This window comes from Dermacentor andersoni, chromosome 11 (genome assembly GCF_023375885.2).
Source record: "Dermacentor andersoni chromosome 11, qqDerAnde1_hic_scaffold, whole genome shotgun sequence".
Taxonomy (NCBI): Eukaryota; Metazoa; Arthropoda; class Arachnida; order Ixodida; family Ixodidae; genus Dermacentor; species Dermacentor andersoni.
In genome coordinates this window covers 102,737,988-102,763,807 of record NC_092824.1, presented here as the reverse complement: position 1 = coordinate 102,763,807, position 25,820 = coordinate 102,737,988, and the positions used below count along the sequence as shown (strand labels likewise).

At 46.2% G+C, this 25,820-nt stretch overlaps 1 protein-coding gene and 1 long non-coding RNA gene across 3 annotated transcripts; one reads left to right on the top strand and one right to left on the bottom strand.

Annotated features, from left to right (window-relative positions):
* Positions 1 to 5,557: 5,557 nt before the first annotated feature.
* On the top strand, positions 5,558 to 12,243 carry LOC126539189 (uncharacterized). 2 transcript variants are annotated; one of them, XR_008614217.2, is made up of 5 exons: positions 5,558 to 5,639; positions 7,087 to 7,146; positions 8,063 to 8,144; positions 9,271 to 9,394; positions 11,919 to 12,243. It is a non-coding gene; the product is annotated as an uncharacterized lncRNA (long non-coding RNA). The 2 variants fall into 2 exon arrangements; XR_007601256.3 differs by lacking the exon at positions 5,558 to 5,639 and having other exon boundaries at positions 7,003 to 7,146.
* A 3,407-nt stretch (positions 12,244 to 15,650) lies between these two features.
* On the bottom strand, positions 15,651 to 23,841 carry LOC126539188 (scoloptoxin SSD976-like). The gene is made up of 2 exons (XM_050185935.3): positions 22,352 to 23,841; positions 15,651 to 16,407 (listed from the first exon to the last, which is right to left on the bottom strand). The coding sequence occupies exons 1-2, from the start codon at positions 22,774 to 22,776 to the stop codon at positions 15,780 to 15,782; spliced, it is 1,053 nt and encodes a 350-aa protein (XP_050041892.1). The 5' UTR covers positions 22,777 to 23,841; the 3' UTR covers positions 15,651 to 15,779.
* Between the last annotated feature and the right edge of the window lie 1,979 nt (positions 23,842 to 25,820).

Sequence of the window (25,820 nt, the reverse complement as noted above, 5' to 3'; positions counted from 1 at the left end):
GCACCGGTTGCTTAGTTAACCCTGCCTTTTGAATGTTCCAATAACAAAAATTGGGCCCCTAAAGTTACTACGCCGGATCTGCAAAGGCAAGTCCTCCATTTTGTCCTGTTCTGTGGCATCTGTGGTATAACCTTTTCAAAGCACGTTGACGCCTGTCCGTCAAAAAACTTGTCGCCCGGGGTGCCAAAAGCGCTTGGAAGTAAAGAAGTAGAAGGTGTGGAGGGGGGAGGGTGCTGATGGAAGGGAGGGATCGTTAGGGAGTGCAGTGGTGCACGTATCGCTCCAGTCGCTATAGCGCGCGACATACGCCCTCAATCAGAGACGGAAAACCGCGGCGCCCGAAACACACGCCGCGGGCCACGTTACCGCCGCCGCTAGTCCGAGTTCATCGAGAGCCACAATGAGGGGAGGCGTGTCGTGTGCAAACAGACGGCCGCGCCGAGTAGAGGGGGGGGGGGGGTGGTAGCCAGCGCCTCCTGGCGGCCGCTGTTTTGACAGCGGCCCCCGCCGAAGCGGCGGCGTAATCAGGTTACGCGGCGCCCAATGGAGCGTCTGTAACGGGCTATACGGTCCTGCTAATCGCGTTAGCGCACCTCGGTCTTATCTCTTTTCCAGATTGCAAATGAGCCGCAACTGCCGTATGTACGCGCACGTGTGTATACATGTATACCCCTCCGCCCCCTCCTCCCTGCCTCCCCTCCGCTCACACACGCACAATCTCCTCACGACGCCTCCAGCCAAGCCACCCACACGCACTGCACACGTCACTAGCTGTGTGTACACAGACATACATATATACGGCCATGCGTAAGTACGTACGGCGTGGCGGGAGGGAGACAAAAGAGCGGCAACACGTACGTTGCCGGCTCGCGAGTTTCCTGAATAAACAACGGTTCGCCGAGCCGCCACGGGTTTCTCTTTCACGGTTATATAACGAATATGCATATAAGCGCCGGTAGTGCGGCAGGGAAATGTTTTGAGCCCGGGTCAGTCGTCGCATTACCACGACGAAGTTTCCTCTGCGGCGCAGGCGTCGGATCGTCGTCGACGCAGAAATTGTGGCGGAGCTACTCGCCGTGTGTGTTTACTCAAACGGAGGATTTAGCCGCTGCTTCGCAGGTCGCCGAATAACGAATCGAGTTTCTTTCGGTCAGGTGCGAAAACACGCGACAGCAATGAAGCGTTCGCGCGCATTGACGGGTGACGGTGTCGCGCGCTCAGTCGTCAGCGCGGCGAAGCGAACGCTTATTGGCTTGAAGGGACACTCAGTTAGCCGATTAGGTGGATACGAAACTTCGGGATACATTTATGCTGAGTTCCGTACACTTGCGACGGTGAAGTGTATATTTATTGCTCTCTCTCTTTCTTTTTTTTGCACAGCTGCTCTCTGGCGGGCAATCACAAAAGCGCCGGCTTAGTTGCGAGAGCTTTGGTGTGATGGTCCGCTGGAAATAATTACATATAGTGCAGGGAACACTTGGGGTTTGGTCAGTCATCGTATTTAGTTCATCGTGTACGTTTGTGGTGCTCATTTCAGTCAGCTATTTTCGACGGCAACGATGTTGTAGACGTCATCGTCTCCATGGCAAGAGGGGCGCTGGGGAAGGGGGGATAACAGTTCTTTTTGTTAGTCTTCTTTTTGCGTCTCAGCTTTTCAAGCATACCGGGGACGCCATGAACTAACATGGTTGAAATAACACAGTAGATTCTGTGTTACCTAATGTAAACCAACGAAGTGCTTCGGACGTTATTCAAATGGGGATTCCACCGCCCTTGGGCTGCCTCCTATATATTCAACAGTCGCCCGTAAAGCGCAATCGACCATTTATTTTTTAGGCATAGTTATCAAGGCATGACGCAGCAGTCTGCAACATTTATAGTAGACTAGTCAGCATTAGTTGCACTCGTAAAGCGGAGCAGGACGACATATATACTGTGTAGGTTTGATCATACAATTGTCTACTACTATTCACTCATATCAACTGAATAGATGCACATTATAATGGTGTTAATTTTCGGGCCAGCACTGGCGGAGTGATTAAATAAAAGCCATTGGCTAGTTGCCAGATGGAAAGCAGTGCCGAACCCGCACCTATGTGCTGCACGCACGTTCGTTAAATGCTATGCAGCGGCAAATTTTTATCATTGTCACATATCATGGACAAAACCATGTGTAACCACCTTCACTTGGCGCGCAAGAAGTCCTAGAAATACTTGAAACAGTGCCACCAACAAAGACCAGGTTCAGATCTATTAAAGCGTATCCCCCGTGATGTATGTATCTGCAAGACCGTTGATCCTAGAAGGCATCGCTTTATCACCGCAAAATGCATATAATTGCCCGACAACCACAGTGAACGTTGACGGTGGATAAGGCTTCAGAGTGGCAGCGCGTCCCACGGTTCGCGCTGCACCAAAACAGACCAACGCGACGTGTGCTCAGCAGAACGTCGCAAGTGCCACAGGGCACTATATTCTCTGCAGAATGTTCCTTGCCAAAGCAGGTTGGAAGCGTACAGCGTTTGGTGCACCGTGCTTGAATTTCTCTCGCTGTTTTTCTCATTTCGTTTTTTTCCCTTCTTTACTGACTAAGGTGACTGCTTCTTCTCTTTCGGCTCCGAGAGAGAACAACCCGATTGCCTTGGCGCAGACCCTGCCGTTGGGACAGGCGGTGCAATGGTTCGCCTTCCAAGTGCAGAGGTTTCTTGAAAACGTTGCCCGTGACGGCATAGTTGCACACATGTTACTACATGTACGGCAATCGGGTCGCGTTCGCTATGCTGTACTCGACGACCCCGCAGCCTACGAAGCCCGTCTCGGCCCACACGAGCTCTGCGAAGGGTTGGCTGGTCTGTGCTCCTTTCCGGTAGGGATGCGGAAGCTGTGACGTTGCTCTGCGGGTAGTCGGCGTACTCGATGAACCGCTGCATTACGCGACCGGCCCAGTCGGTTCCCTTGAAGGGGAAGTTCCAGCCCCTGAAGGCCAGGTTCTGGCCCGTGTTTGGGAACGGGGTGGTGCAAAGGTACCGTAAGTTGTCGCAGGTGGAAAAAAGAAAGCTCGTGTGCTTAAATTTAGGCGCGCGTTAAGGAACCCCAGGTGGTGAAAATTAATCCGGAATGAACCATGAAGGCGATTGGCCACAGAAGTGAGAAATTAAATTACTTATATATACGTGATAAATATGCGGGTGAAATCACTGGAATGATTAGTGCCAGTGCTTAAAACAGAAGAAATGTGCAACATATTTGAAAGCCTAAAAGTAAAACCTTTCGCCAAAGGCACATTGCATTAAAAGCTCATTCATTTTATCCTTGACGATTGTGTAAACGATGATTTGACAACATGGCAATATGGGAGGGCTTGTTATTTGCACATGAAGCCCCTCCCTATGCTTCTCTTCAGTTTTTACATCTGTTTATTTTTTAACAATAACCATGTCTGTTGGCGTTACAGACCACGTGTGCACAAAGACCTTGCTTATGATTCTATGACCTGCATGTTGATAATATAAGAATAACCACCCTATGTCTTGAAAGCCCTCTTATGAAATCGTGCCTTCACGCCATGCAGGCTAGTTTCGATAACCAATCAGCGAGGCTAATTTCAACCGGCTATTCGCTTTCGGTCCTAAGAGCGGTCTAAGATACGCCCCTCCAAAGACAAATGTATTGCTACTAGTGTAATACAACTAGTGCTACTCCCGCAGTTCACGTCACAAACTTTGCTGGAAGGAAGGTGACAGTGTCGAGGCCTTGCACGAGAAGGCGCCACCATCGAGTTAGCAGATTTCTGCTGCGATGTTAATATGACTCAGCGTTTCTAGTTTTACGATGTTTATCTTCACATTGGGATGGTGTTGCTTTCTTTCAGGAAATAAAGTTTATTTTTTGGTAATTTTTTTTATTACCACATATGCTTGTAATACTTCTTTTGGCTACCATTTTTCTGACATAAAATGTAGGCGCTGTTTGAGGTAAATGTTCGTACCGATGATTATCTTGTAGCGGCTGTGACATTTCGTGTTCCCTTCATGTCATATAGATCACATAAACATGGCTGAAGACACCTCTGAGGTTTTAGTATCCATACATACAGTGTAGCAAAAGTTCACTTGAACTTGTAGAAGAAAATTGTATGAACTTCGCCTGCTATGATATCGTTTGTACATTTTTCACCGACGTAAGCACTGCAGTCCCTTAACCTCCAACCACTGTAGCTGCGTTATCACATTGAATCTCTAAAGTTTCCGCATGTCATCCTCAAATCCGCTTCTGGCTTTTTTGACTGCAGTCATATATAACACTTGCTAAAGAAAGTTGTACTCGTAGCTTTCATGCGTTGAAACGAATGCATGTTTTGCCTATTCTAACTCGTTTAAACACAATTGTTTCCCACGTACAATAGAACAATGGATTGCATTGTCTGGTACTGTTCGTCCCTTGCCATTAAGCGCGTTTTTAGTTGCGATAAGAGAATACTTCACGAATATGTTACTTCTGTCACCTGTGTCTACCTTTTTTTTGCTTTTGTTCCATTGCCTTCATTAACTGCTCCACCTGTTTGCTAGTGTTTTCCAAAGATCATTTGTTAATTTGCAGTTCTCTAGTTTGTTATCTGTTCTCCAGCAGTAAGTAAGTTGATGATGTTGGCGACGAAAAACGAGCAAGAGGGCTCTCCCATATTTGACAAAGGAAATTAAGATCAAATCAATCAATCAGCAACTACCTTCCATTTATTGGCTGTTTCCCTTGAATTCTTTTCCTCCGCCATCAACTAACCGATGGGCACGAAAGGGATATATTATTTAGCTAGTACTTAAATTTAACTGTTCGTCAATTAAATTAGTCAAGTTTTATCGTGAACATGTGCATATTGTGGTCGAAAGGATTCATAAATAAAAGACCAGCTATGATGCCAAAACTGAAAGTTTTGCGCTAGCTCACTGTGACGTCATAAATTATGACAGTGTTTTCCAGGGGCCACTTTACTAACTCCTTATAAGAAACGAAAGAAATATTTATCCTATATGTCCAAGAATCCTGCCTGGCAAACGAAGTGAATATTTACCAGCTCAAAAAGAAACCACATACTGTGAATCGATGACGCCACATTGACGAAAAATGTTCCGCGGTGATCAAAGTAAATGTTTTCCGTTGACAGGTTAGCAGTCCGTCGCATGTTGCTGCAACTCACCTACGTGGCTTTCATATCAGCGATTCTGCCCGCGGACTTGCGACGAAACTAAGAAGCGAAGGTGTGCCCTTATTGCTGTGGGCGACCTTGCCCACCGCATCTGCAGCATTTGTTGCAGAGCGAAAGGCGCGAGTAGTTGCAGAAATTCCCTGAAAGCAACCGCTAGTTTCGTCTTCGAATTCGACCGAGCCATCCTGTCGAAGGACGGCTGGCTAAACGAAATATAAACAATGAAAGCGTATGAACTAAGATGTGTCGATAGTGCTTTCTGTTGCAGTATTTTTATAACTAGTACAACGTTAAAAATTAAGCAGATTTTTATTACGAGAAAGAAACGAAAGCGCTTTTCATTTCCGCAGTGTGAAAGTCTGCCAGATTGTTCCGAAACGGCGAGGTTGCCTGACAGCTGCTCAGCTCAGCTGCGGCCCAGTGATTCGTGCGTGTTGTAAGTATTGTCGAGTGTTGGTGCGCGTTGCCAGGCGAAATGAGGGAGTGCTTGAGGTCACCGCCGCTGTTGTCCTGTTTGCGATTGACTCTTTACGCTGTCCACCGCCAGGGAAGGAATTGGTGCTGAACGTATAGGCCTGATGTAATTGTGACGCTGTTTGACCTGGCCAATGGGCGACTATGTGGCTTCCCCATAGCCTTGGCTGCCGCCGACGTCGATTTGACTTGCTTTCGCGAATGAACGCCCTCTTGAGGCCACTGTTCTCGCAAGTTAGATAATTGCTTGGAGTCTTATGTTTCACGGTGCTGGTCCGCTTCAGTTGGTTCTCACCCACTCGATGTCGCTTATGTTAGCTTAAAGGGACATTAAAGAGAAACACTAAATCACTTTAGGCTGATCAAGTATTCTTCGAAGACTACGTTTTTCGCTGATTTTGTGCAAAGAGGTTGATTATTAAAAGAGTTAATGAAGTTCAATGTTAACTTTATTTGTTAATTTCGCGCCGAAACCATAGTGCCTGTGCGCCAGTGGAACGTCACAGCTTTCAAAGCATTCTCTTTTTTTTTGGGCCGCACACACGCACACACGCACACACGCACACACGCACATATGCACACACGCACACACGCACACACACACACACACACACACACACACACGCGCACACACACACACACACACACACACACGCACACGCACACGCACGCACGCACGCACAAATGACCTAGGCCTGAACAGACGCCGTCAAAATCCAGTGACGTCACGTCGAGTTGGTGCGGCACTTCGTCTTGCGTGTTGCCGGCTTTTCTAGATCGCGTAACTTGTTTTTTTTCTTCTGGTAAATGAATCTGTTGGTATTGTAGGTTGATCTACGAATAGAGCTAAACTTATTGTTTCCCTTTTGTTCAAAGAGCTGGTAGGAGCACGAAAAACGTAATATTCAACGGAGTCAGCAGCGTTACTGCGATTACTAGATTGATATCGCTACTACCGTCTCTCTCACCACCACCATATTCAGGTATGGCATTCCTGACATGTCAAGGTGCATGTGACATGTTTTCATCTAGAAACAAGCCTCATTGAATAGACCCAAAGAATTCACGTCATTAATGAAGGAATCTTATTCGAGAATTCTGTCGGATAACTATAAATAGGCCACAAGTACGGCTGAAGCGACCTGGTCGCTCCCTGTCTTCAGCTAAAGTGCACTCATGTGCATGGTATTGGGCAATGGCGGACCATGATAACTTCGGATAGCGATGGGCCGCTCTTCGTTGTTATCGGAAGTGGGGAGAAGAGGCGAAGAATGAAACCTTTTGTTTTAGAGTTCAGGGCCTCAAACAATGAGATAGTGACGGCGGTAATTCTCCCGTGAAATACAAAGGTAAGCTGCTGGGTTGAACGCCTATAATTGAGCTAGGCCTTCCCGCTATTCCTTCGACAGCGAGTTGCACAGAAGCTGTCTGGGAAGACCGTGCGCTGAAGGAGTCCACGTCGCCTGCCGGTGAGCCCTGTTCAGTGTGACATAATTTACACACTTAAAAGTGAAAAAGGGTGTAAATGTGTTTATAACTGACACCCTCAGGGCGTTATTTCTGTAACGGAGACCCTAAGGGTGGGAGTTATAGACACATTTACACCTTTTTCACTTTTACTGGTGTAAAATATCTTACAGTGTTCTGGAAATACAGATCACTGGACGGGCAGTTGTGTTCGTGTCTGCCCCGAAAATAATTGCTTCGAAGCCATGCTTACAGTTTGTGCACGTTTGCGATGTTCCCTTATGCGACGTTCAAACTTGAACAGAATAAGAGTTGCACTCGCCTATGTTTGTTCTTTGCGAACTTTAAGCTCTTGAGTGTCCGAGCCTGGGAAGCCTGGGAAGCCTGGGAACAGTGGACTTTGCCAGGCTCATTAAATGTAGCCGTGCTATAAGAACTACCGTGCCTGTTTCTTCGGGAGTGTTGCGTTTTATGTTGCGCTGTTCCTAAGTGACTCACTTGAAAGCTGATTAGTCATCACGTGACCGCTGATTGGAGCCTTAATCAGATATTGAATACAACATAGGTATACGAAATTTATGCTAGCTTGCTGGTAGTAGGAATTGCGTCAGAGTGTTAGGAGAAGCGGTAAATCTTTCACGCGGGGAGCATAGCAGTTGGCTAGAAAAAGTGTTGTGCAGCTTGGTTGACAGCGTGAAGCGATCAAATTTGTGAGAGTTACTTTGAAGTGTAGTCAGATGCTAACATTCTGCGCAATTTGGACACAACGTCATTGTAAAATTCCTGGAGATGGTGCCCCAAACGTGCACGCATTTAGGACTTACTAAAGCCCATCTTCACGCCTAAAACAACGTGAATATGCATTGAGTTTATCATTTGAATATAACATTTGAAATATTACTCTGGCATCTTCTCTAGGGAACAGGAGTACCAAGGAACATGTTGCGAGCCACTCTGTTTGTCGTCATACTTTGTGGTGCGGTGCTTTGTAGGAGTACGGGTGAGTCAACTTTCCATCTTCAACCCGGAAGATAACGGGCCACAATAAAGAAATCACTGGCAGGAAAAAAATGGGTTGTAGAGCATCTAGCCCGTCAACCCTAACGTGTCGTTCAAAAGAAATTGACGTCCAAGATAAATTTTAACGGAAGCAAGAAATTGTGCTGCAATCAAGTTGAATATCACGATGGAAGGTTGTCTTTTTTGAATGTAGTGGTTACACGTATTCTTTTCAAATCGCTCATATATCCCACGCATATGCTTACGACGATGTAGTTGCATTGCTTTGTTTAATCCGCGACTTCTTTCTGGGTGTACGATACACAGAGTGTCCCAGCTTTCATGCAAAACGTTTATTTTTAAAAGGCTGGCCATTCTACGCGAAGCTAACCACCTCGATATTACAACGATGTGCGAAGGTAGATAACCAAGTGCATAACCAAGTGCATGGCCAAGTGCGTTTCACGTGCGCAAATGATGCGCTAATCTGGGACTGCAGAAATGCTGTTGAGGTTTCATGTATAATTATCAGCTCAAGGAACAGTAGTTGTCAGCGCCGTCTACAGGCTGTAGCATTTACTAAAACACAAATAATAAAAGAAATCAACATTGGTACGAGGTATTGAAAGGAAAATGAGAGGCTTCACGTTAAGACAAAGTCACTTGTCTGAAGCCCGTATCAGATGCTCGTCTCGAAACTAATTCTTTCAGAGGAGTTTTAGCAAGGTGGTACTTAGTAATAACCTAAAAAAAGAGCCAGTAAGTGATTCTTGTATGTTTCCCTCAGTAAACTTCAGTTCAAGAAACAGGTGGTCACTGTTTATCGCCCACTTGTGCTGTTCGCCAGCGCGAATAAACTTTTGCAGGATATTTGTTTCTATGGTCTCACTGTATTAAAGAATTACTGACTTCACCATAACCACCAGGTACACGAAAGAACGTCCTCAAAGCGGAGTGAAACCACTGTTTTAACAGCTCAACAAACGTAGACGTGAACATGGGGGTGTAGGCGTGATCTGGCTGTTATGTTTATTTCTACGCGATATTTGTAATGAGCAGGCGAGCCGCGAAGAAATCCGTAAATGTTATTGGAATATCATGCTGGTGTTTTCTTCTTTATTTAACAGGCTTGAAAGGATCGCCTGAATGCGTCAAGCCAGATTGTTCCACACACCGAAATGGACAGAATATGAGTTGTACGAACCCATGCGAGGGATACTTCTGCAAGGATGGACGTCTCATGACCCTCAAGTAAACCCAATATTACTTTTAAGGAAATTCGCATTTATGACACTTTCCCTTTCGCTGTGTGCCTTGTTTTCAGCACAACTCTCAATTTTAAAGCTGCAAGAAGCGCAAATAAAATCTGTCTAGATAAGCACACAGGACTCGAAGCATAGCATATCTTTCATTCTAGCGACAGAACTGCGGTACGCGAGAAGGACGCTTACTCTGCAGGGCGTTTCAATTAACTCGTGCCAATAAACCTTACAACAAGCCACGTGCGTAATACGAGGATCAACCAACTTGGTATTGTTCACTGGCTTTTTGAACAACTCGATGTATTCTTTGTATGAGCTTGGGTAATAACAACATTTTGCTTTTCCGAGCTGCATAGAAAATGCGCCAGATTAAAAATGTACCACGTGACTAGACACTCGTGCGCTGCGATATATAGTGCTCTCAAGCACCCTACCAAAGAATGATCGATGCGGCACGCATACAGAACGCATCGAGCAATCACACACACACACACACACACACACACACACACACACACACACACACACACACACACGCACACGCACACGCACGCACACGCACACGCACACGCACACACACGCACACACACACGCACACACGCACACGCACACACACACACACGCACACACACACACACGCACGCACGCACGCACATATATATATATATCTTGGAGAGATATTCAGATTATTTTTCGCACTGCACCTAAGTACATAATTAGTTTTAGTTCATTAAGGGTTACGGACTGGATTCCAAGGGAAGGGAAGCGTAGCAGGGGGTGGCAGAAAGTTAGGTGGGCGGATGAGATTAAGAAGTTTGCAGGGACGACATGGCCACAATTAGTACATGACCGGGGTAGCTAGGAGAAGTATGGGAGAGGCCTTTGCCCTGCAGTGGGCGTAACCAGGCTGATGATGATGATGATGATGAATTAACCAAATTTTCATATACTATAGTTAGATGAAAAGTATCAATGAGAAAATTGTAGAGCAGCAGAAAAAAAAAAACTCCCGATACAGCTTTGTGTTAGGCAACGCGTGCTTCGTAAAAGTGTTTTTTTTTTTTTCCGAGCGTAAAAGAAGCCGCAGATACATGCACATCTAAGACGTAAATTTCGTCACTGGATGTATCCCACTGACGAGAATGCGGGGCTGCACTTCCGGCGCTTCTCACGCGCTCGGTTGGCGTATACGCTGATCAGAAGGGCGAAGTTTGACAATTAATATTTCAATGTGTGCGTGGAATTTAGAGTTAAGAAAATGAGTTAGCGTTTAAAAAAGACTGTCCCCGCTTCCACCTTATAAACAATTACCGCAAATGCCGTAGTTTAGAAGTTAAATACCGCCTTTTTGTTAACTAAACATCCTGTGTGGGTTTCTTTCTAGCGTTTAATGCAGCCCTCGCAATAGTATCTCTGGGCGAATAGACCACTTGCGCTGCTGTCACAGTGCAATTTTAAAACATCTGTTAATAATGAAAAGAAAAAAAAATATTATAGGGTTTTCAGCTAAGACAGCTAAGGTTAGCGGAATATAGTTGATAACACGAGCGGTTCTAAAAGGGGCTTAACTGAAGCCTCAAACGGGTTTTACAAGATGTTTCAGATTTACCGACCAGTTTTTTTTTTTGCAATGAGAAATCGAAAGCAGATAACTGTTCAGGAGAAAACTATTTCAGTAGTGATTGTTTTGCCAGAAAAAAACTGAACTCTTTTCGACGAGGATGTTTTGGATTCACGAGAGAAAGGTAAAGTACAAATGTAGATAAAGCTAAATAAAAAAAATTCTATGTGCGCGAACATTCCTTTATATACAGTTTAATATGGTCTATGAGCCAGTGACTGTGCAGAGGCCGAAAAACCGGCGTAGAGAATGAATAGAAACAATCGAACTGTTTTTTGGACGAACTGCTACTGTGAAAGGGAACGATCTGAAGTGAAGGCGCTAAAACGACGGTGGACGAAGAATGAACACATACACACACAGAGGGCGCCTGTGCGTGTGTGTGTGTGTCCCAACTATCCACCCAACTATCGCCCAACTAACTAACGCCCAACTAACTAACCAATTAACGCCCAACTATCCATCCTAACGCTGAAAGGGAAGAAACACATGCGACAGTGAGTGCGGTAAGGATGGCCACGGCCGTCGAATCGAGTGTACCAAGTATTTATGCACGTCTTATTGTATGTACAAGTGCCGTCAATGCTACACTAGTCGGTTCAAGAACCTGCTCAGGTGTTTGTTCGACGAGCGTATATTATGCATGTTGTGGGTTCTATGTCACTATAGAAGCGATGACAATGTCTGTGAAGGTTCATATAGAGCACGGGCGTTTTGTAAGCGAGCAACAGGAATAAAGTCATTATTCTGGCAAAGACATTGCATACATTGTTGGCGCATACGACCAGTTGTCTTTGTGAGATCCAGAAGTGATTTTAAAGAGAGTGGGGAAATAAACAAGATGGATGAACGAACATTGCTTCAGTTAAGTGTTTTCTTTCTCCCACAACAGGTGCATAGGAGCGGACGACCCACTCTGCGACGCTCCTTACGGTGGGACTGGACCGTATCCTGATTGCTGTGGTCCAGTGAGGTGCAGAAAATCCTCAGGAAAGGGCAGATTTCGAAGGCCTTGAATGACTTCGAGACCTCGGTCTGAAGAAAACCGGAAGGATACAAGTTCACATTGACTGAGCACAGGCGACTAAGAGGGAGCGCAAGGAAGTTTCAGGAAAAAATCAGACAGTTCCATAGACTCGTGTTTTTCCTGCAATTCATGTGCGTGAGAATTCAATTACCACACCAGTGGAATTTAATTAAATTTCGATTGCAAAGGGCATGTGACTGTTTCTGTTACACTACCCGATTCCCATAAAAATAAAATAAATAAGAAAATAAAAGACGGCTTCAGCAGGGCAGGAAATCGAACCTATATCTACCTCGTGTCCACCAGGATAGCGCCATGGCAGGTGACTCACTCCCATGGGCGCAGCCGCGGACTTGCACTGGAAATCGATGACGCTCTCCGCCGACGAAACCATCCTACCAAACAGAAGTCCTAGTCGACACGAGTTGAACATGAAGATACCTTCTCCACCCCTTCCCTTCCCCTAAAACTCACCGCTACATGTCAGCCGTGTTCATAGTCTACGTTCACGTGGAAGGCATCGTCGAGGTCGACCTGCACTTACTGCTAGACTACGAAATATGCGTCACAAGGCAAATAATCGTTACATAGAGTTACGTAGTTGCATAGCTACTCACATAGAGGGACAGCGAGGGTGTTTTTCTTGCATTTTGAAAGATGTCGGCGTTATATTGATATGTGACGTTTCAGGGAAGAAAGAAAGATTGTCCTTATTCTTCGAATTATAATGTGCCTTGTAGCAAACGGTGCTGAAGGCTTCAAAAAGCTGGAACAATGTATATATATTTTAGTTGCCTTTAGATTATCATAAAGTGTTGCTGCGCAAGTCGTTGTCGGTTTCAGTGGCTGGTGTAAGAAAGGTCATTTGAGAACACCTCCGAAATTCTTAAACTGTGCGCTACAAAAGTGCAAGCACCTCGTGAAGCCTACGATGAAAGACGTCACCACGGTGCGATTGATTTAAATGCCACCGGAAATAGGAAATTCAGTAAATGTAATAAGTGACATCGTAAATAGACCTAAGACTGAAACGAAAATAACGTGAATTGTGCTTAAACTAAACCGAAAACTTCGACTATAATAGGCGAAAAAAAAAAGGGTTATAGGAGTGAGATAGAACGCAATATGATATACACGCAAAATTAAATTTTTTTTCCAGTGTTGTTCTCCCCATCACTCCCATTTTCCCACTCTGCCTCCTCTCTGTTGTTACCAATGTCCCTGACAAATTCTGTAATGCTTCCCTTTCCCTACATTCGCAACCCGTGTGAATAGACTGCGGAAATGGTCCGTGTTTGGCGCAACAGAAGTGGCCAGTCGATGACTCGGTCTCGGGCAGAATTTCCCCACTCCAGCACTTTGCACTTGCCGCCCATAAGAGTAGGTTTCAGAAACTCGCGCTAGATGGCGCGTGCTGCTCATCTGTGAATCTGTGAAATCTGCGAATCTGGACAGCTGTGAAGCTGTGAAAACAGTGGACAGTGGCAGCACAGGGCCAGGAAATACGTCGGGTAAAAGAATATAAGTACCTTGGTGTATGAATAAACGAAGGCATTAGATTTATGGAAACGCAGGAAAAAACAATAACAGTTAAAGGGAAGCGAAATGCAGCCATAATGAAGCACAGAGCGCTATGGGGATACAATAGGCACAATGGACTCCGGGGTATGTGGGAAGGTGTAATGGTTCCAGGACTTACTTTTGGAAATGCGGTTGTTTGCTTGAGATCAGAGGTACAGTCAGGGCTCGATGTCAAACAGAGGTCAGTGGACGGCTAGCATTGGGCGCTCACGGGACGACTACAAATGATGCTGTGCAGGGTGATATGGGCTGGACAAGCTTTAGAGTGAGGGAAGCTCACACTAAAATTGGTTATGAAGTACGACTGAGGGATATGGAAGAAAGTAAATGGGCTGGGAGAGTGTTGAGGTATTTGTACAGGAAAAAGATTGATTCGCAGTGGAGGAAAAGAACTAGGAAGCTTACCAGCAAGTATGAGGGCTTTAGGGTGAGCAACACAGCAACAAAGAACGTCAAGTGGAAAGTCAGAGAGGCTGAAATAATCTCATGGGTGCCGGCAATGGAAAAGAAACCTGCCATGACTAACTACTTCAGAGGGAGAAACGAAATAAAGAAACAATTTATAATAATGAGAAGCTCATTACTTTTCGAAGCGAGATCAGGATGCCTTAGAACGCGCACCTATAAAGCGAGATATAAGAAGGAAGAAGCATGTGCTTGCTGCGGTAAAGCTAGGGAAACGATGGAGCATGTTTTATTATAATGTGCAGACGTCTGCCCAGCGGTCCATTTCTGCACCACTGGCCTCCTTGATGCCCTTGGGTTCAGCGAGAGTAGGGAGAAAGTAAACATGTCTGCAATAGAGTTAAGTAAGAGGCCATTGGAAGAAAAGTAGGGAAACGACAAAAAATGGAGACATACAAAAACAAAGTTCACAATAGGGGGTCAGAAAATTTGGTTATGGGAATTCATCTTGGGTTTTTCTTTCTTTTTTATCTTCTTTAAATAGGTATGGCATTAGGCAATATAATAAGAAGAGCTTAGTGGCGCAACCCACCACCCCTTTCCGAAGGGGACGCTCATAGCATGCATGCATGCATCCATCCATCCATCCATCCATCCATCCATCCATCCATCCATCCATCCATCCATCCATCCATCCATCCGTCCGTCCATCCGTCCGTCCGTCCATCCATCCATCCATCCATCCATCCATCCATCCATCCATCCATCCATCCATCCATCCATCCTTCCACCCACCCACCCACCCACCCATCCATCCATCCATCCATCCATCCATCCATCCATCCATCCACCCGTCCGTCCGTCCGTCCGTCCGTCCGTCCATCCATCCATCCATCCACCCACCCACCCACCCATCCATCCATCCATCCATCCATCCATCCATCCATCCATCCATCCATCCATCCACCCACCCACCCACCCATCCATCCATCCATCCATCCATCCATCCATCCATCCATCCATCCATCCATCCATCCATCCATCCATCCATCCATCCATCCATCCATCCATCCATCCATCCAACAAATAAAACATGTGCTCCATCCGGCACCATGTTCTAAGATTTACGTGAAGTATCCTTACAGAAAAAAGAAATGCTGCCCAATATTCCGTTCGTTTGCGTCTTCGCGGAACAGAACGGGTTTTATAGCGGCGCAGACAATGGCTTGCAGAATTAATCGCATCCATATATCGGAGGAAGGACTGAACAAGGTTGTGAGAACTTCATGTCCCGTTTTAACACACCCAAAAACAAACAAACATTAACAAGCTTTATCCTCAGGTTTATGTGGCGGAACATGTGTTCAGTTATTTCACATGTACTGTGGCATTACTGTAGAATAAGCTATATATAAAAAAGTAATTTTGGCAAGCTGCCTCCGATTCATGATGGATATAACAGCGTGGCAGAAATGAGTATTGAGGAGAAAACATTAGTTGTACTTGATTATTAGTCTTCGTCCTCACCTTCATCGTCGTCTTCACCATATCTTTAGCTCCATCACGTGTTGCTGTGTGCTTCATTTTCGTATGTCTCCATCGTTAAGGTAGCGCACTTTACAAATGCGTACCTTCCTTGTAATATAGGCTCTTTTGTTTCACAAGTTATCACAACTTTTAAATGCACGTCTTTAATCAGGTCCGACTTTTATTGTTATCCGTCCTTAACCTCGAAATAGCCTACGAGGCCGTTTTATTGCGCTCTTCCGTTGATCTACGTGCTCCAAATAAAAGAAATAATAAAATCAAAAGAACCAATAGCGCAATCAGTGCGAGTAACAATTGGTACGCGCCAGAATTCCCGGCGCGATTTTCCTTGGACGTGGCATTCCTATTCTTCTCGTTTTTCCCGCCAGTCGTTCGTTTAGTGCTGCCATATGCTTCCGGCAGTGGGCCGCCGTCTTCCTTCTTTCCAGTTACGGGCGCTCTTGTCGTGACGTCACGGCCGCCATCTTTTCCTTTCTGCTTCCTAGGGATCGTCCTGGAGCAGAGTCCCGTGGCCACGACGCACGCGGTGCCATTGGGGCACGCGGAGCACGTCTTGCCGGCGCGGTACACGGGCTTGTTCCACGTGTTTCCGGTCACGGCGTAGTTGCACACGTAGTACTGCATGTTCGTGAGGTTGGTCGACAGTACGTTGCCGTACTCGATGAAGCCGCAGCCAACGTAGCCGGTCTTGGCCCACACAACCTGGGTGAAGTGGCCCACCATCGTTTGAGGACCGGCCATGTAGCGGCTCACGTTCACCGGCGGGTAGTCGACGTACTCAACGAACCAGCTCTTGATGCGACCCGCCCAGTCGCTGGACCTGCGGAGAGAAAGTCATCGCGAGCTGTTTGACTTCAGAATAAAAGTAGGTGAGCGTGGAGGGTCCCTGCAGAAGATTTTACTTGAAACTTAAATGAGGCTTGCTGGCGGGATAGTTGGTGGTGCGTTCATCTGATGGCGATGCATTTTAAACACCGCTGCGCGTTGATGCGGTTAGCGTTCTTGGAGAACTTAACACGCGCTGCGGTATAGGACGTATTTTTATCTCGCGTGTTTACGCCACCGCTTTTCGATAAAAATTCGGCAGAGACGCTCACGACAACCCCCCGGAAAGGGAGTGATAGTTTCTGTTTCAAGGAACACGCGCGCTCCAAGTGGTTGCCGGACATCCTAACTTATTTTTTTTATTTCTCTCTTTGTGAATTCTAAATCGGGCGAAGCGCGGGAAGTGGTCATCTTCGTGCTCCCGTTGAGCTTACCGCCGTTCAGCCTTGCCACTCGATCAGCGATATGACAAGTTGGATCGCACTTGGGCAACGCCAACTTGATAGCACAAGGCCTTTTCACTCCAATCCATGACGTCATGTTACTTGGCCCGATTGCCATAGAATATAATGGGGATGCTCCCGAGTAGGCAACAGTGATTTTGACGTCACCGCTTTCATCACGCCAGCCTTGTCAATGGAAATTTCGGGCCAGGTATCGTGACGTCATGGATCGGAGTGAACAGGCCTTGTGCTATGTGGCGTTGACTTGGGCATCTGCTTCGGTTGTCGTCCTAAGCATGAAGATGGGAAAGATAAGACAGACAAGTTTGATCAGGCGTGCAACGAACGGAAGACGCTGGAAGCCAGCCTGAACAAAGTATTAGACGAAGATGGCTAAGTCGGGGCTTCATATGTGTCGCGCGGCTCTGCGGTGGGCTAACACCGGGAATTCCGGCTCTGCGAAGTTTTTCACGTTTTCTATTGAGAGCAGGTAAGCACAAATATTTCCCCTTATTTTCTGAGCAGGTTCGCATGAGCAAACCAGTTCTGTGCAAACCTGAGCGGACTGACATAGGAGCAGTATCGCCCAACCCATTCGTCATGACGACAGCCATCTGCATGCTGTCGGCGAAACACTTGTACTGAATGGGTTTAGTACACGTTTGTTGGGCTATACATTTTGTGCACTCTTTACTTTGTGGACACATACAGCCAAGACTCAGCCGTGATGTTTTATCAGATTTCAAGAGCAATGATGGCAAAAGGATGCACGCATGTAACGTCTTATTGCGTTTTGATGCACCGCTACTAAGATACCGTACTGAAGAAGGCTTAACTCCTCTATTTTATCTGAATTTTGGAGTGTAGACGGTACCAAACGCTCAGTTACCTTGCTTTAGGCTCATCTTCGGTATGTGAAAGTGTTTGGGCACCTGTATTATAGACGAGGAGCAATGTTATTTGTTTCGCCGGCAAAATGTATTTAGTAATAGCAGTAGTAGAAGTATAGACTACTAAATGCTAATTAAGTACCAACTGGTAGCCTCCCTCGAGATGAAGAGTGCTAGTAAGTTGTTTTTTTATGAATGGTTGGTTCCTTGCGTTGCTATTGTGTCAAAATAGTGTCCTAATACTCGCCGTGATTTTCTGTGGATATGAATATCACGCACAGTATTACGACAGGCACATTATATGCGCTTGTAATCGCTATAGGAATATGCTCCCTCATTCGGCATGTAGTTCAAATAATGAGGGAAATTATAGGCTACTTCTTGTTCGTGCAGACAATGCATGTGGCCAGTTTAAATTTCTGTGGGTCCTTACTTCTCATACTGCCAATGAAATACACGTATTGCACTCTACCTTCTTTCTGTAAGCCACAAAATGTGACGCCGTCCTAACATACGTCAAGTTCCGTGTGACCAGGCCGTGATGGGTAATTTTCGCATTGGTTTGGATCTCCTGGAGTCTATGTTCGCTCATTATGCACAAATTTCACTTGTGCAAGAAAATTGCTTCGGAAGAGTGACACTTTCCCACTGCGTGGAGGTCAGTCTTTTCGAAGTACGGAATGTGTGAAAAAAATCAAAAACGTTTAAGTTTTACTTGTGTCGAGTTTTGGCTGACTGAGAAATCGGTCAGCTTTATAGTTGATCCACTTCGCAACACGCGAGCAAAATTTACGATTGATGGGGCCAGGAAGTTATTTTCTTTATACTACCAACCAATATATCTGTGGACTAGTTGAACAACTTAATCACAAGGGAGGAATTTCAACGCGACCACTTTCACGAAATCATGAAATGTAATATATTACCCGCAAATATTAGCAGTTAACGACGGTTTGCTATATGAATATTTTTCGTTATAGTTGCTTGGCACTGGTGTATGCGAGTGCTGTCCCAGTGCTTTAATAATGAATAGAAGCTTCCGAGCTAAACGCGGTAGAAGAAAAGCGCTTCGTAAACACGGTCCACTTCAGCGGGTTCTGCTCCGCGATTTGGTCAATGTCGCCGTGCGGCCAGCAGACCTGCAAGAGAGCACGAGCACAGCCCGCTTGCATCCGAAGTGGGAAAGGAGGGCTTCGCGGCAAGCTGCCTACTCCAAGCGACGCGTCCTCTCCCTTCTTACCTACTCAGTCACGTCATGGAGGAATTTTGTTTGTGAATTATTTCCAGTTGGATATCCGGCAACCGTCAGTGGTGGAAGCGGCGCTGTCGCCGCGTGTCGGCATGGGACCGCGTGTCCCAAGGGAGGCATAGGGAGTTTCCGCACCCTGCTTAAAGGGACACTAAAGTGAAAAATGATTTCTTTTGCATCAGTAAATTACCGTTCTACAACCCCAAAAACACCACTCTTACAACGATTGGACGTTTGGTAAGCCAGAAAAAGCGCAAGAACGAAATACGGGTGGCGACGCCTACTTAAGTTCCCGCACCTAGGGGCTGTGACGTCTTGGATTTTGATGTCATCTTCTAAGGCCTACTAACTATATATAGCGGTACAGATTGATTGCATTGTGTTATAAAGGAACCAAATATTAAATGTGGCAAGTTTCGGGAACCATTATTCAGCCAACGCGGCCCAAATACGCGCCGGTGCGTCACGCTGACGTACCGGCGCTGGGGTTTCGGCGCGAAATTCAAATACTGATACTTGGACCTTCATTTTCTCATCTAATAATCAAACTATTTTTTTTAAATGACTGCCTGCAGGGTTCTCAAATAATGCTTCATTAGTCTAAACTGATTTCCTGTTTTGCTTTAGTGTCCCTTTAAGGCTGCTTACGCGTGGGAATAGGAAAGCACCATACAGTTAAAACTCGATCTAACGAAACCGGATTTTACGAAGTTCCCGATCTAACGAAGAAATTTCTATTCCACGGCAGGTACCCATAGGGTTCAACGTTACCGTCAACCAAAATTAACGAAAGAAACGTGGCCGAACTCGATTTAACAAAGTTTTTCCTGAAATAAATGAGTAAGAAAAGCGGTGATTTCTGTCTAATTCTGACACAGACGGGTTCTTCGTGCGTGCGCTCTAAAGCTATCGCGTTAAAACATCTAGGCGCCATGTTCACATTCCTAGCTTTATTTTGACGAAGCTGCACGCCGCGCCCATGCACGGAACAGCCAACCCAACACCGCCTCGGAAGGGGCGGCAATGTTTGCTTTCATTATTTCATGGTTTATGCGGTAGATGGGTGGATTAACGGCAAATACAATGCCGCGGTAGCTTTTGCGTGTCGCTACGTTACACGTTTAGATTTCGAAGGACCGAAAAATTCCTTTATCAGCTTTAGGAACTTCTCGATTTAACGAAATAATTCTAGCGGGATCATCACTTCGTTAAATCGAGTTTCAACTGTATTAAATTTGGTGAAATCTTTTCGATCGATGTTTTCGACATGCATTAAGTTCTTTCTGCTGATTAGGTGTGTTTGTGTATACGTTGGCCACAGACTGGAAAGCTTCGGAGAATTTTGTTCCGGAGCGAGGAATTTCAGACGCTTCAGAGTTCATCGCAGTACAGAGGGAACCGATAAGAATCCGAAGGGCAAGTGACACGCGAGAGGCAGCGCGCTCATTTCATACGCTCCTGACGTGGCGCCACGCCCCCCTGCCCCATTCAATGGCTGCGCGGTCACGTGCCTGGTGACGCCTACACTAAGTACACCTTTAGTCATACAGAACCGTGGAGTCGCCGGGGAAGCGTGCCCGGAGGCCCGGGTTCGATTCCCATCCAGACCCAAATGTACCAAATTTTCTTTCGAAATCTTTGAAATTACTTTGTTTACAGGAACCTCCCTGAGAAAATTGACGCCAATACGAGTATTTTTAAATAGGTTTTTACTCTTTACGCCGTCGGCCATTTTTGGTACCATCGCTCGGTCACGCCGCCGCTGACGACGCCGGATTATCGCGTAATGGGGCATATAATGCTTTCGCAATAAAAGAACTTTCTCTGCTGCTGGGTACATATTTTGTTCAAGATACGTTGATATGACGTTCAAGTACGGTTCACCGCTCCGCAAAAACTAAAAGGCATTTGCAAGAGGGTGAACGCAGGATCCAAGGAGCAAATAGGTACTTACAGTCCGTGAAACTAAGCACGTGAACAAGTACGTGGAATGCGTTAGTTGCGTGATTTAACACATCCCACTAACTTGCGGAAGATTGCATATCGGGCAGACCGGACGCTGTCTACACGACAGATTATGGGAGCACAAATACACGTGCCAGCTTCTGACAGCGGCTAGAAACTTGGCTGTGTACTGCAAACAGTGCAAATGCTATCCGCAAATAGAGAGCACCAAACTCATTGGCAGAGCAAAAATAAAAACAGAGCGAGAAATATCGGAAGCACTTGCGATAGCGAAAGAAAAAGAGAAGTGCACATGCACTCCGTCCATCACGCTCATCGAAGTTGATGCCAGCGCCAGCGGGTGCAAGGGAATACCTCTGTTCTGGCCCAACGCATCATCACATGTCATCGCCTTGTCATATCTCTGTCTGTCTGTCTGTCTGTCTGTCTGTCTGTCTGTCTGTCTGTCTGTCTGTCTGTCTGTCTGTCTGTCTGTCTGTCTGTCTGTCTGTCTGTCTGTCTGTCTGTCTGTCTGTCTGTCTGTCTGTCTGTCTGTCTGTCTGTCTGTCTGTCTGTCTGTCTGTCTGTCTGTCTGTCTGTCTGTCTGTCTGTCTGTCTGTCTGTCTGTCTGTCTGTCTGTCTGTCTGTCTGTCTGTCTGTCTGTCTGTCTGTCTGTCTGTCTGTCTGTCTGTCTGTCTGTCTGTCTGTCTGTCTGTCTGTCTGTCTGTCTGTCTGTCTGTCTGTCTGTCTGTCTGTCTGTCTGTCTGTCTGTCTGTCTGTCTGTCTGTCTGTCTGTCTGTCTGTCTGTCTGTCTGTCTGTCTGTCTGTCTGTCTGTCTGTCTGTCTGTCTGTCTGTCTGTCTGTCTGTCTGTCTGTCTGTCTGTCTGTCTGTCTGTCTGTCTGTCTGTCTGTCTGTCTGTCTGTCTGTCTGTCTGTCTGTCTGTCTGTCTGTCTGTCTGTCTGTCTGTCTGTCTGTCTGTCTGTCTGTCTGTCTGTCTGTCTGTCTGTCTGTCTGTCTGTCTGTCTGTCTGTCTGTCTGTCTGTCTGTCTGTCTGTCTGTCTGTCTGTCTGTCTGTCTGTCTGTCTGTCTGTCTGTCTGTCTGTCTGTCTGTCTGTCTGTCTGTCTGTCTGTCTGTCTGTGTTTTATTTGCTTGAATTGTCTCAAACCAATTTGGAAGCCGCATTGAAGATGTTTGAATTGATAGCTGCATTGGTTTAAGAACTGTCTGTCGGTCTGTCTGTCTCAGCCTTTCTGTCTGTCCAAACTGTTTCGTTTTTTCACTTGACACATTAAACTAAATATAAAGCAATGAAAAAAGTTTTTTTCACACTACTCATTTTACCATCAAACAGGTTAAGAACAAGAGCAAAAAAAAATGATCAAGAATAACTGAGAGAGTAAGAACAACTGACTTGAATGGGAAGTTCCTCCCCCTCCAGGCGAGGTTCTGTCCGGTGCGGTTGAACCGGGTGGTGAACCGGTCGGCCATACGGTCGTGGTAGGCGTCACCGTTGGGGTCGGTGCACTGCTCGGCCTTTGCCTGCGCCACGGACGCCAGCTCGTCGTCCCACTCGAGCTTCCTCATGTCGGCGGCTGGAGGAAAGCCCGGCAGGTTTCCCAGGGCAACCGTGCTGCGATAGTGGTCGTGAGTCTCGAGAATCAGGCGGCGTTCCCGCGCCGTGACCGTCCTGTTCCAGATGGTGCAGTTCTTGTTGGGAGGCCTGCAGGCCGTGTGAGTGGGCCGCCGGCTTCTGTACACCTCTCTGCATTCCTGGATGGCCGCCGCGAAGAGCGTCGAGAAGCAGAGGGCTGTGAACAGGTGCCGCGCCGTTCCCATACCTATAGCCTTCAGCTTTCGGAAATAGTACAACGTCGTGGGGTGGGCAGACCGGCCGGGACACGGAAACCTCTTCTTCTTTTCCTTCTTCCTCCAAGGGCCATGGGCCCCCTTCAACTCGTACTTACAAGTACCTTCATTGACACCTCGCTTATACCGTTCCGCTGAATTGCGAGAAGTCCAGAGCGACAGTTCTCGCAAAAAATAGTAGCACGAACATTTTGAAGCAAACAAAACATAATTTTGGACGTTGATAGATCCGTTCACAACTTGGCCTGAATCTAACTGCTGGAGTATTATTCGCTTTTGGAGCCTCGATTTCCTCGGTAACTAATATTATAAATTTTGTAAATTCCATCAATTTTAAATCGTTCGATTGATCTTCTTTTTATTTCTTCTAAAATGCAATCTTCCCCTTATCTGCCCTCACTTCCCATGTATACACTACTAGTTTTTTCGAAGCTTTTAGGTTCACTTTTGTGGCGTCATTAACTGCGCGTACAGCTACCCAATTCTTAGCCTATTCCCCATTGTGAATCTGTGACATAATTTATAGGGTCATCATCATTATCATCATCATCATCGTCGTCGTCGTCGTCGTCGTCATCATCATCATCATCATCGTTAGTATTGTCATCGTTATTATTATTATAACACGAGTCTCTACCCAAAGCGCGGTCTGAGGTCCGCGATGCGTAATATTTCATGGCATCCTCGTCATTAACAAGCTACCACTGTCGTTGATAGTGCATAAGGCTTTCCTTATGATGGCATCGCGTAATCTTTCGTTTCTTCGAAAAAGAAAAGTTGGAAAATTGATTGGTGTGCTGCAGATGATGAATTCTAATTCGTCTGTGTTTAGCTTGTGTTACTTTTCAACCCAGTTCTCTGGCACATTCACACAACTTGGTACAAGTGTTCTCGAGTGTTTCAATCTTGGAAGACGGATAGCTTGAATGTTCGTTTCTTCAAAAAGAGATACGCAACATCAATGACATCATCGTCAAAGAAAATGTGGGCGCCAGACAGTTTATTCTTCACCATAGGAAATGAATAAAAATTAAATCTTTGTGTCAGTGAAGGGCTCGCCTGATGCCCGAGATGAAAGTCTGAGGCTGTAGTACCTCGCCGATGCGGCTTGTGCTCATGCGTATGAAAGCCGCAGGAGTGATTGGCAGCAGTCGTCCTAGCAGCACAGTGTGAAAGTGCAATGCCCTGATGTAGGGCAGGATGGCACATCTTCGAAACGTGCTTCCTCGTTTATATTCCATGACGCCATGCAGGCGATTGGTAAAGACAACAAATTATTTCCTGGTGCCGGTCAATATTTTCGAAGAGAATACACAAGCATCATGCCGTCAAAATCCCTGCCAGCCATTGCCAACACGTTGCCTGCCGACACAACACGCCTGGTTTTCTTTGGTAATAGAAAGTACATATTTCTACTGTTTAGAATGTGATTTGATATTAGCCAAGGCGTGGTGTTCACACACAGAGAGAGATAGAGAGAGAGAGAAAGATAGAGAGAGAGAATTGAAAGAAGGCAGGGAGGTTGGCTTGAGCTAGTGTTTCAACACCAGTCACATATGGTAAAGAAAGTTTGAAGGAACTGCTCTGAACAGCCGTATGTGGCTTTCAGACGTTTTTTATGCACGACAAATGTGTTTGGTTATGAGTGGGCAAAGTGGGTATCTACCTTGGGCTTGGTACCTGTAACATAACATAAACTACGGTTTAGGATACTCGCGTACGGCCCGAGAGGGCCCACGTGTAGATTCAGCTGTTTGCTGTTACGTGTTCTCACGCCTGTATTTTTGGTGGCGGGCTCACGTCGGCTGACTCGCCGCAAATTGGGGCTTCTTCAGGATTCTGTTCTTTGCTTAAATAATTATGGCTATATAATGGAAGATGACCCATCGGCCTGCAGTGGCAATGGGTTTGGCAGACCACGCTTTTTTAGGAGGAAACATCGTCTCCAACTTTACCATACGCTTATAGATTCCTTTCGCGTATGTAACCTCTTCCGGGACAGTACTTCAGTCGCTGTACGTGCTCTCAAGCACTACATTTTGGTTTGTTTCATCGAGCACTATGGCACGTACTAGTGGCTGTCACTACATTTATGTGCTCCACTCATGCACATTTCTTCGCTGCGTGCCTGTTGGAGGACAGCTTCATGGTAAAAGAAACTTTTGCATCAAGTCGCACCAGTTTTCTTTTTTTTTTTGATACCTTGAGGGCTTGTCATGCAGCCGTAGTAAATCAATGCTCCCCTTGATGCGCAGCATTGTACATGACACGCTCACTACATCAGTTCTCTCCTTGCAAGGCCAAGAGCTTCTGAAAAAAAAAAAAAACGCCGAAAGCCGGTCATAGCTCTAGGTACTACTCTAGGTGAGTCAGTACCATCCCCTCTATCACCTTTCCAAAAACAGCTGGCTAGAGCGATGGGGCGATAGGAGGCCAGGTCCAGTGGAGATTTACCTGATTTGAGTAGAGGAACGAGGCGGCTCGACTTCCGCGATAGAGGAACCATTCCGTTGCACCACGAGCCGTGTGCGGTGGACGGTCCTCCGTAGATAATGCGATTGACCCTGTCTTGTCTGTACAGCAACAAAAAAGCCTAGAGAGATTATCTGCGGCGATGTTTTTGGACGCGGAAGGCGCATACGACAATGTATCGCGCGAAGCTTATCTGGATGCCATGGGGAACATTAGATTGGGAGGCCATGTCTACCAATGAATATACAGTTATTTGAAGAGCAGAACCTTATTTGTACAGCCAGAACATGATACAGCAACGCACCACTGTACCTGTCGCGGTTGTGCCTCAAGGTTGAGTCCTGAGCCCCCACGCTATTTAAGTTTGCGCTCATCGGCCTTGTTGATGTACTTCCACGGGCCGTGCATCTGTAAGTATGCGCAGACATCTGCATCTGTTCATCAGGGATGAGGCGTGTACACGTACGTGCCAGGCTTCAGAGAGCGGCTACACTGACGTTAAATTACCTTTAAGAGCGGGCACTAGAGCTGTCACTTGAGAA

Bases quoted from the DNA above. Each gene is read 5' to 3' on its own strand.
- LOC126539188 (XM_050185935.3), bottom strand. From the start codon at position 22,776: ATGGGAACGGCGCGGCACCTGTTCACAGCCCTCTGCTTCTCGACGCTC. The intron at 16,408-22,351 runs GTCAGTTGTTCT...TTCTCTCCGCAG, and splicing joins GGGAGGAACTTCCCATTCAA to GTCCAGCGACTGGGCGGGTC.